This window comes from Dasypus novemcinctus, chromosome 4, assembly GCF_030445035.2.
Source record: "Dasypus novemcinctus isolate mDasNov1 chromosome 4, mDasNov1.1.hap2, whole genome shotgun sequence".
Classification (NCBI taxonomy): domain Eukaryota; kingdom Metazoa; phylum Chordata; class Mammalia; order Cingulata; family Dasypodidae; genus Dasypus; species Dasypus novemcinctus.
Window position 1 is genome coordinate 68,052,289 of NC_080676.1, and position 12,030 is coordinate 68,064,318.

The 12,030-nt window shown below is 44.1% G+C and overlaps 1 protein-coding gene across 4 annotated transcripts in view; it reads right to left on the reverse strand.

Moving 5' to 3' along the window:
• The window catches only part of FGF12 (fibroblast growth factor 12), a 593,543-nt gene that overhangs the window by 256,780 nt on the left and 324,733 nt on the right, over positions 1–12,030 (reverse strand). The window contains exon 1 of one of the 4 annotated variants that reach the window (XM_004460845.4): positions 2,002–4,397. The exons of the other annotated variants lie outside the window; for them this stretch is intronic. Coding sequence (XP_004460902.1) covers positions 2,002–2,200 — 199 coding nt within the window. The 5' untranslated portion in view covers positions 2,201–4,397. Of the gene's footprint in view, positions 1–2,001; positions 4,398–12,030 lie in introns of those variants that run through there. 4 annotated transcript variants of the gene reach the window in all.

Consider the following 12,030-nt stretch of genomic DNA (forward strand, 5'->3'; position numbering starts at 1 on the left):
ATCCTCTCCACCAAGATGCACACTAAGTAGATGGGAAATAGGAGCAGATTAAATGAACGATGAAGAAATTCAGCAATGCCTTCAAATTTTCTATTTTCTAATGAGTTACTAAGGAAAGGGTCACAGGAAGTAATTCATATAGTCCTTGCTTCCCATGCAAAATTAAGCCATGCAAGTTGTTCATCTCCGAATCAACTTTTAGCAAAGATCAGGTGAGTTTATCCACTCAATAATATAATCCATCTATCACTTTTATTACCTAATTTTAACTGAGGAGTCTGAGCAAGATCTGCTCACCAACTCATATAATTATCTCAACTAGAGTACAAGCAAATGTTTCACAAACTGGGAAATGAGAGTCATACTGAATTCAGAGCCTTGAAGTTCCTTGTAGACTACATTAGCCCTGAGAGAAGATGGCCTCCAAATGATCCTTGTGCAATGAAGCAAGAGATTTGATTTCCCTTTAATATTAATTATTTACTATTCAGAGATAACTCTAGTCCTTTGCATACATCATCTCTTTATGAAATGAGGAGGCTAAATTAATTGAATGTGAAACAGAGAATTTAGTAGTTCACATCTTGGGTCACCATCAGATCATATTTATTTTTTGTTTACTCCACAAATTTACTACTTTATCACCATCGCAGTATAAGAATAAGAAAATGAGCCCACTGTGGAGTGAATAATGTCATAAAAATATAATCATAAATGAGCTAAGAAGACTCCTTCACAAGACTTAACCCCAAATTTCTAAACTAAATCTGAGCCCCACTTGTCCAGATTTTCTGAGTGCTTTCCTTACCACAATGAACCTAGTCCCTGGGCCTCACTCCTGGAACCCAGGAGAGCACCACAATCAAAGCTGCAAAGCAGCTAACCTAAACAGTCAACTAGTCACAGAGCATGCTGCCCTTCTAGACAATATTTCCTTTCAGTTGTCCACAGAAAGAGTAGAGTATCTGCAGATTGCAAATGACCCTGCAGTCACACCTGAAAGAAGCAGTATCTCGTAGAAAAATGGACCTCTACAATTTTGTTTTCATTCCTGCAAGCCAGAACACTGGCCTGGCTTGAGCTGGGATTAATGATGCTGGTACTCAATGTATCCAATTCCTCTTTGTACACAGTTACATATCAAAGAACAACCATTAGTGTTTAGGGCCACAAAAGGGAATCAGTTTCAGAAAGGCAGAGCCATTAGAATATCTAATAATTCTGAAGTTTTGTTTACAGTCTCTGAGATCAAAATATGAATACTTTGCTATTCCTTTAATGTCCCAAAGGTAAGTGTGAGTGTTCAGAAGGTGACAAGATTAGGACAGAAAGTTAAAGAATAGGACAGAAAGTTAAAGCCTTTGGAAACCATGAGAGTGGTTAGAGGAATAGAGTAAGGAAAAGGAAGTCTGTGTAAGAGAAGTGAAAAGGGCATGTGGGAAAATTAGAAGGTGAGAAATTCATTGAGATGTCTGAAAGATGCAATACCAAGTGATGCAGGAGGAAGAGTTAGTAAAAGAGAGAATAAAAATTTAAGTTTATCTGATGTCTGCTAAGTGCCTATCATGTGTCAAGAACTATGCCAAGTGTTATGATATAGGGAGGAAGCTTTATCTTTTTCTGATGCTCAGAGTACTTAAGCACTCTAAATGGATGGATAGGTGGGTGGGTGGATGAATGGATGGATAGGAAAGAAAGGAGGGGGGTGGTCACTGCCCTCAAGGGTTCTACAGGCTATTTGGGATGAGACATGTAACTCTCATCCTAGTCAAATTCCAAATCTACCTTGGAATCAAGGTAGAAAGTATTTTCCTGGATATGGTAAGAGAAGCTATTGATTGGTAGAGGGTGGTTGAAAGAAAGATGTTTAGAAATTAGGGGTGAAGTCAGAATGGAAAAAAAGGGATCCTGGCTCCTTTCCATGAATGCCCCCAGGTGATCTGCGGAAGGGGGGAGACGGTGTCAGCCTCTGGGGAGGTGACTGTCCGGGCTTCTACTGACCTGGTCTCCGCCTCACCGGCCTCTTGCGGCCGCTGCAGAAGCGCACTTTGCTGAACACCCCGAGGACGTGCCTCTCGCACAGGGAGCGCCCGTCTTTGCTGGGGCTGGAGCGGCGCTTGGAGGCCGACACCCGGTCGCTGTTGGACTCCCTCGCCTGCCGCTTCTGTCGTATCAAGGAGCTGGCTATAGCCGCAGCCATGGCTGCTTAGCGCGGGCCCCAGGCCCCCGGGCTCCGCTGCGCTCTCGGGAACGCGCTCAGTCCGGGCGAGGGCAGGACCTCGGCGGACCCGAGCGACAGGGCAGGCGGGGGAGAGGCAGTGGTAATATTTGAAGAGGCCGCAGTACCGAAAACCCGGTGCCCACAAGGTTAGTCAGAGTCTGGGCAGTGGCGACAAAATGTGTGAAAATCCAGATGTAAACTTCCCTAACCGCTGGCGGAGGGGGCGGGGCGGTCCCAGGCCTTCCTGCGAACTAGACGCTTGCACCCCAAACTTGCACCCCAAAGGCGATCCGCGTCCAAGGGGCAGTGAGGAGTTTGGTCACACTGCGTTCAGGGTATCAACTGGAAGGGGAGGTCGAATGTCCAAAATAACAAGCCAAGCCGTGCCCCTGTTGGAGACGCGCAAGCGTTGTATAGTGTCCAAAGTATTTCTATATCTACATATATATAAAACCCGTTTACAAAGCAGAGTCTGGACCGAGGCTGGTAGCTTGCCCCCGGTAGAAAATACTAAAAAGTGAATAAAACGTCCCTTTAGAAAACAAGCCACCAACCGCAAGAGAGAAGGGTAGGAAGGCAGCAAATTAACTCCCTGCAGCCCGCAGTTCTGGAGATTAGGAGGTCCGTCCTGGCTGGGTGAGGTCTACAGAATGCATCGCACCGGCTGCGGTTCTCCAGGGTCCGGCAACCCGAGTTCTGGAATTCCGAAAAGCACGAAGTGGGAACGGTTAGCCGGAGTCGAGAAGGGGCTCCGGGCGGGGGCAGCTGTTTCCAGCTGCGGTGAGCGCGACTCCCCGCCAGCAGCGCTGCAAAGAGAGCGAAAGGCAAGGGGGGGTGGGTAGGGAAAGAAGGGGTGGGGGGAGGAAGGAGGGAAGAGAGGGAAGGAGGGAGGGAGATCCTCGAGGGCCAAGCACCCCTCGGGGAGAAACCCCGGAGACGCGAGCACAGAGGTTGCGCGGATCCCGGGAGCAGCGCTCTTTCTCCCTTTCTGCTTGCTTTCCGGCACGAGACGGGCACAGTTGGTGATTATTTAGGGAAGCCTAAATCTGGAATGACTCAGTAGTTTAAATAAGCCCCCTCAAAAGGCAGCGATGCTGAAGGTGTCCTCTCCAGCACGGCACCTACATGCCTTTAACTGGAGCTCCCCGCCATGGTCCGCCAGGGGCCGCCGCACCGAGCCAGTCTCGGCACCGGCTCGGAGGGAAGGAGGGAAGGGGCGCCCTGGCGGGCTCGGGATCAGGTCATCGCAGTGCTGCCCGGGCCCCCCGGGCTCGCACGCCCGTCAGTCAGCAGCTCAAAGGCAGCAAATCAGATGGGGATTACCCGCCGGACGCAAGGCCGATCAGTTAGTCCCGCTCGGCCCATCCCGACCGAGGACGGAAGTGACCCGCGCGCTGCGAACAACCCGCGCGTCTGCTCGGTTGGGGCGGGGGCTCGCTGCGGGCGATGTTGGCTCGCGGCGGCAGCAGCTCCGGGCCTGAGCTGCCCACCATCGTCAGACGCGGGGTCTCAGGCAAGGCCCCCAGGCCGCTTTGGACGACGGTGGGAGGCGGCCGAGCGCGCGGCCTGGACCCTCGAAGCTGGACACGGACTCAGGGGCCGGGGCCAGGAGGCAGGTGGGGGCAGCCGCCAACTCGCCCAACTTGCTGCGTGGCTGGTCGCTCAGAGCTGCTGGCTCGCGGGGCGCCCCCGCCAGTCCACTGCCTCCCCCCCAGGTTCGGGAGGGGGCGCTCAGGGCGGAGTCCCTGTCATGGGCTGAGGCTCGGGGCGCGCGGAGCCGCACCGGCTACCAGGCGCCGCCGCCCGCCGGCTAGCTGGGCTGGAGCGCTAGCTCCGCAGGAAACTCCGAGCAGCAGCGACTGCCAGAGAGACGGCGGGTGGGACGGTGGGCCGGCGGTCTTCGGAGTTCCTCCTGCTCTGTTCGCCCGTGAGCGGAGAGCGCGAGAGCACCCAGGTGGGGCCGGATAGGAGGCGGGCTCCCGGAGCTCAGGGAAGCGCCCGGGAGTGCAGCGCGTTCGGGTCCTCCTCCTTTCCTCGCGCCCTCGGCTCGCAGACTCCCTCCCCCGTCACCCCTCTCTCCCTCCTTCACCCCCCCCCCCCCCCGCCCTGTCTTCTGTCTCTCCCCTTTTCTCCTCTCTACGCAATCCTACGTGATTGAGGTTTGGATGAGAAATTCTCAGAGGCAGAGCGAAGGAACTGCAGCTTTGGTCCGTTCTGTCCCCTCCCTCCCCCAAGAGAAAACACAACCACAGGCTGGTGTAACGACCCTGGGTGCACAAAGAAGGGGTTAGGGGCAAGGGAACTAGGAGAACGCGATCCAAACTCTCTCCAATAAGCGGGAGCACGCAGAATTCTCAGCTTGGGAAAGAATGCAATGGACACTGGACATAGTAGCAGTGGCCTCTTAGGCCCTCACGTTGGGCCCCACCTTCAGTTCATTTTGAAAGAGGAAAAAGTGTTGGAACCCAGAATTCTTGGTTCCTTCAGGAATGCTCCAAAGCACACTCCGTCTCTTGAAAGAGGGACCAAGTGAGTGCCCTGCACAGAGGGGAGAATAAGGTTGTGGGGGGAGGTGACTTGGGCAAGGGCAGTCAAGAACCAGCTTTAGAGTGCAACTGGGTCTCCAGTAAACTCTAGTAAACGCAGCAGAGGAGAGAATTTCACCAAAGTTAAGATGCAGCAGGTCTTACCACAAAAGAAGTAACTGCTTTCCATTTATGCTAAGGTATGGGAGTGGCTATTATTAGTTATATTTACAATCTTTTGCAATCAGTTGTCTTCAGAGAAGCCCTAATTCTCCCCATTCACAGTTATGCCTCTAAGCATCTAAGGTAGTGCTCAATAAATGGATGACCAAGGATTAAATGGCTGATTTCCAATCAGAGACAGATGTAGGCTACAAACCCTACTAGAGGGCAAGGAAAATGCAGGCCCTGAAAGCTACTGAAAATGAATGTGGGATACAGAGGATCTCAGGATCTCTATAAACGTGAGTGCAAAACTGTGACAATGAGGATTGAAGCCTGTGGTGTTTAGTTCAAGCACTGTGTCTGGGGGCTCCGGAGCTTCCAGGCTGCCAGCTGGAAAAAGCAGTCTCAGAGGCTGGCAGCTAGAGGCCCATGGAGAAGACAGCTGGCAGGAGGATGAAATAGGCAAGGTGCCCCGGGGGAAAGGGGGGAATCCCAACTGTGGAAGGGGAGCACACACATCCCCTGCAGCAGTATAGTGTAGCTGAATGAAGATAAGAGGACTCATTCTCAGGATTCTAACAATACATAACACAATCTGTGAAAAAAGATAAATGGATAAATAACTTTTTGTCTCCAAATGTGAAGCAGAATACATTTTCTAAAGTGGATCTGGATAGGGGAAGGGGGTCTACTTAAAATCAATTGGTGAACCATTATAGGACTGTCACTGAGGGAAAAGTCCACATTTCACAAATAAAATCATTTTCCTCGGCTACCAGAAGACTTGTCTTATTCTAGAGCAGGGCAGGCACAGATAGCACTGGCTGGTGTTGGGAGCTTCCTTTTACACTTTCAATACACAGACAGAAAAAGGTCAGCTAAGGGTAAGTATCCAGAGAAATGGGCAAGACGGGTATAATGAGGCCTTCAGGAAATCATTGCTAAACTCCGAGTCTGTTTTCTTATCCTCAAAATGGTGATAATCATTACCGTCTACCTCACAGAACTGAATATGTATGTGTAAGCATTTTGAAAATTGGAAGATGTCAATTGAGTAAAAGTGATGATGACAGTGTTGATTTTTTCAAAGAAAATGCATCAGTTTCACCACACATGCTTGTTAAAAATGCACATTCCTAGCAGGTCCTCAGAACTTAGGGGTAGAGGTCAGGAATCTGAACTATTTAAAAGTTCTCCAGGTTTCACATATTAAAAATGTATTAATAGATAAAACTAGAAGGGAGAAGTTAATCTAGACTCTCAAAATCAGGCACAATTTCCCAATATTGCAGTACTGTACCCCAAAAAAGGTCTTAAAAGTAGATGAGTGTTCTCTAATCTTCGAGCATTGCTGACTTCTTTTCTGTGGGCTTGTGGGAAATGAAGATGTTTTGAGGCAGAAGGTAACTACTGTAGAAGCAAAGGAGAGAAAGGGGTATTGGGGACTGAGATGAGAAAGCAGATATCAGTTACTGTTTGAAATTCTTCTCTCTGTCTTAACATGACAGCATGAAGTAAAGCATTTAAAGAACAAAACAAAAACAATATAAATACCAGCTTTCTGAGAATGACATTATTTCTGTCTTTAGAGCTCTATTAAAAGAATGTGGAGTTTTTTAATTGATCAGACAATAAAGACTACTTTTTAAACATACTCCTGGAGCTATTCTAAGTTCTTTTTAGCTTTTTATTCCTTGAAGTCATTATCCACTTCATTTACTCCATTTTTCCAGTGAAAAGAAGAGGTGAATATAAAGGAATCTGAGAAGTTATCTAGGACCTAGGTATCTAACTGTTCAGCTCAGAAGCAATACTTAAATTCATCTTTTGTTCTCCAAAAATTCGTAATTTCCCCACCTGGGCCACTAAATCTCATAAACTTCCTCCCCAGCTACTAGTGAATCTCCAATATCTTTGCATTTGGAGTCAGAAGCAAACCAACTAGTGATATGAGTGAAACAACTAGACATTGTAAAGGACTAAATCTCAGGGATAAAATACCTTAATTTTTCATGCCTTCTTTTTTGAACAACTCAAGAATTTCTCTTTACAATTTTGAAGACATCATGGGTAGAAGCAGTTTGAATTACTTCAGAGAAAGTTGCTAGATATACATTGAAGAGATAATTATATTGTTATATTTAATCAATCTGACCTCTAGCCAAACAGATTAAAATGGGCAGTTTTAATCATCTCCATTATTTAGAAGGCAAAAACACATAATTAACAGTCTTTCCTTTATTTTTAGTCAAATCTTTCAACTCCCAAATTAAATCATTAGGACTATTGCATTCATTCACTTTAAAATTTTTATTGAGCACAATTGCATTCAGGGCTATGTGTCAATTACCAGGGAACTCTATACACCTTATATTCTCCCTATAGTCTACAAGCTTAAAGTTAATGCTATCGTGATCTTACTTGGCTCTTTTTTAATATCCCACTAGCTACATACTCCTGGGCATATCATTCAACTGCCCTACATCTGCAAAATAAATTAATGGTAATGATACTAGCAGTACCTTTCTCTGTAAGCTGCTTGCAAGGCTCAAAGAGGATGTGATAATAATATAAAGTATGAGAATGAGCATGCTGTCATTAAAATATTCATTTAATTCGGGACCCTGCTATAAAATCCAGGCTTCCCAAAACAGGAAAATATACCTCATGATTCATACACATCATCATTCACTCTTGGGCATAATGTACTTAAGGAAGGCTAGAAACCTACATGAAATGAATGATTAACCTTGACATTGTAATGGCAAACAGAATTTCTATTAGTGGAATATTGTCAATACTCTTGCCTGTTGGAAATGCAGAGGAGCCTATCTCTGATCATATATCATCCTGCCCTGAGAACAGGTCCCTAACTCAAAGCTTGGTGAATATGAGCTCACTGGGCTTTGCCTCAGCAAGAAAGCTTAATGGGCAGAAGAAGACCTTGTCCCCATGATTTTCATTCCAGATAGTAGCTGCACTTCCCCTTGCTTTTCTCTGCCAAATTCTCAGTTAAAGTAGGTGGGAATAACCTGTGAATTCCTTGATACAACAAATTCATATATTGCGCTTTATTCAAAAATTGAATTACTACATGCTATATATCTGTCTGATGTTGGCCACTTCTTAAAACAAGAGAGAGAGTAGATTTAATGCTCCTTTATGACATAGATGAAGAGAGGTAGCTTGTAGCTTTACCGCCCACGTAGGAAGAGTGTCAATGTTTTGGAGAATTCCTATTTTGAGAAGAAATATAACTAGGGTGTGGTCAATGCTAAGTGTCCTGCACTATTCTAAGGACATTACAATATTGATACATTGAATCCTTACAATAACACTGTGAGTTAGTTTCTGTCTTTATCTCCATTTTGTAAATGAAGATACCAGGACACAGAGTAGTTAAGTAACCAAGGTCCCCCAGCTAACAATTACTAGAATTCAGATTCAAATCCATGTTATTTACTTCCAGAGCTTCCCTGTGAGCCTCCCTGATATATTTCACAAAAATAAAAACAAAAAATCATGAATAATTATAGCCATGTAATAAAATTAATCAAATAAGAATACAATTATTTGACAACTATATAGCACTTTACTATTTAGAAGTCATTTTACCATGTATTGCATTACAGAGACTTACAATAACCTTGTAAGGAAGGTTTAAGAAGATAATAATAACCCAGTTTTATAGACAAACTGAGACTCCAATAAGTGACCTATCTCCCAAGGTCACACAACAGATGAGTGAAGACCTATGGCTTTAATCCAGACCTTTTGACCTCAATGTCTTTCACGTCCTAACTAAGGTCAAATGGAGACAAAAATGGGAATGTCAAATGTCCTTTCAGTTCTCTAGCCTTCAGGGCTCCCCCACCTGTTGTAATGACCTTGAAGGCATTAATTTTGCTAGAAGTAAGGGGACACAGGTGGCCCTAGTCCTCTTCCTCTGCAGCTTCTAACTCTGTCAGGGCCAGGGAGCTAAGATGGTGGCTTCACCAATCCTGGCCATGCAAGTGCACTTTGTTCCCTGAGATTCTTGATGAAGTGTGACTGCAAAACACTCTACTCCTAAATTCAATAATTCAAGTTGAACTTCATAAGAAAACTATAGGGAAACTAAATTTTTAAAAAAATTTTTTTTAATGTATAAGGGGATAAATTCACATTCCATCCATTCTCATTCCTAAAAAATTTACATCTGTGTGGCTAGTATTACATAGAAGATTGGTACTTGATTATTTTCCTGTCTAGCTGCCTGTGAATGTTAGAAATCTGCCTCAATATTCTCCAATCTTTTAGCCATTCTTTAACTTCCTCTGTCACTAATCCAGTCTCATTCCTTCCTTCTAGAAAAGAAAAGGAGCAGAAGATCCCAATTAGAATGTAAAATCCCTAAGGGCAGTGTAGCAGTTTGATATGGTTATGAATTCCAAAAATAGATATTGGATTATGTTTGTAATCTGATCTGTACGTGGGCATGATTAAGTTATGATTAGGGCTTTGATTAGGCCATGTCATTAGGGTGTTGAGTTCCCACCTCTTGGTGGGTGGGAACTCACAAATAAAAGGCATGACAAAGGGCAGAGTTAAAGGTTTTTGACATTGGAGTTTTGATGTTGGAGTTTAATGCTGAAGCCTTAAGCTGGAATCTTGGGAAGTAAGCTCACAGAGGAAAGAGAAGCCAGCCCCAGGAAGAGAGGAGCCATGAGCCCAGGAAGAAGCAAGTCCTGGGAAGATAGGAACCTTGAACCCAGAGAGAAGCAAGACCCTGGAAGGGAGCAACCCAGGAAGCCTGAACCCTCACAGCTGTCAGCAGCCATCTTGCTCCAACACGTGAAAGTAGACTTAGATGAGGGAAGTAACTTATGCTTTATGGCCTGGTATCTATAAGCTCCTACCCCTAATAAATACCCTTTATAAAAACCAACCAACTTCTGGTATTTTGTATCAGCACCCCTTTGGCTGACTAATACAGATAGGGACATTGTCTATTTTGTTTACTTTCCTACATCCAGTGCCTAAAATAGTGTTTAACACATAGCAGATACTCAATAACACTTGAATAAATGAATTAATGAATTAGTTAATCCATCCATTAATTAATCCCTCTTTTTTCAAATTGTGATAACATATAAACAAACTCAAAATTTCCCATTTTAACTACTTTCAAGTATAAAATTCAGTGATATTAATTGCATTCAAAATATTGTGCTACCATCACAAACATTTATTACCCCATTGGTTCTGTCACTTGGAACAGAAACTCTGTCCCCATTAAACAATAATTTCCCCTACTCCTCTGGACCCTGGTAACCTGTAATCTACTATCTGTCTCTATGGAATTTGCTTATTCTAAGTATTTCATATAAGCAAGATCATATAATTTTTGTCTTTTCTTAAATAATTGCCATCCTAACGGATGTGAAGCTGTATCTTATTATGGTTTTGATTTGCATTTCCCTGCTGATCAGTGATGTCAAGCATCTTTACACGTGCTTATTGGCCATTTGTATATCTTCTTTGCAGAAATGGTCCATTAATCCCTCTTTTTAAGTCAACCAGATGCATAGATCATTCTAAAGAGAAGGATGGAACATTTACTCTTATTCCAGGAAACAAACTCAGCCAAATCAAGTATACCTTACACATTTCCAAGTTTCCAAATTTTACTTTGTCAACGCCCTCTAAAATGTACTGCTAAATCCAATCTAATTGAAATCTGATAACCTGAGAGGTTACATGATAACTAGATTTGATTTCTGCTCTGACCATCCCCCGTCCCCATATCAGGCCTGTGTTTTCAGTTTTAATCTCATTCTGCTATCTCTCTCTTTCCTTTCTCTCATGTTCATGAAAGAAAGGGAACATAACAATAAAACATATACCCACACACACCAGATAGAATGAATAGCCAATTTTAAAAGCCTCAGAGTATGCCTAAAATGACCTAAACATGGTTTGATAATCCTAACATTCTGCTGTCACCCATTTTTATTGAGCTGCTTTCTCCATGGACCACTTCTAGTTGCTCTCACTTCTAATTTTAGATCCCAAATTTTCAGGGAATGGATCTTGTTGAAATAGTAGTCTCTTACAATACCCAGCACATGACTGACTTTCAAAATACATTATTAAAATCATAATAAATTCATATTTTTGTCCTCTGCATGTACGTAGCACTGGTCACTGAAAATAGCAGACAAATAGTGAGAGACCCCACTGATCTTGTTTTTGCAGGCATATGATATTGAATAAGATTTTACTAGAAATAGCTGAAATACACAAAAGGGAAAGCTGTCATGGAATCAAATGGTAATCTGGACAGAGTGATCAATAAGGTCATTTCTAGTCCTAAGTTTTTAGAATTATCTAAAAATAAAATTTATACTTGAAAAATACACAATTTAGAGTTAGTAATTTGCATAAGCTTCTTAACCTATTGGTGCCTAAGTTTATTTACCTGTAAAATAGCTACTATATATGACCTAGATTAGTTAATATATTGAAAAGCACTGGTTTTTGAAGCCAGGAAAAGAATGAATGAATAAATGAATGAGTGACAATGGGGATATAGAAACTTTCATATAATTATCTCTAATATAGCTTAAGTACACTAAGCAAACAGCTCAAAATAAAAATAAAAAAATATTTGGGAGGAAACGGATGTGGTTCAAACAACTGGGCTCCTGTCTACCATATAAAAGGTCCAGGGTCCAATGCCTAGGGCCTCCTGGTGAGGGCAAGCTGGCCCACGCAGCGAGCTGGTCCACGCCAAGTGCCAGTCTATGCAGGAATGTTGCCCTGCGTAGGAGTGCCACCCTGCAGGGGAATGCCGCCCAGCGTGGGAAAGCCACCCCGTGCAGGAGTGCTGGCCATCGTGGAGAGCTGGCGCAGCAAGATGACATAAGAGACAAGAGGAGAAAAAATAAGAAAACATAGCAGAACAGGGAGTTGAGGTGGCATGAGAGAGTAATCACCTCTCACCCACTCTGGAAGGTCGCAGGATCAGTTCCTGGAGCCACCTAATGAGAATACAAGCAGACACAGAAGAACACACAACAAATGGGCAAAGAGAGCTGACAATGGAGGACGGAGTGGGGGGAAGGAATAAATAAAATA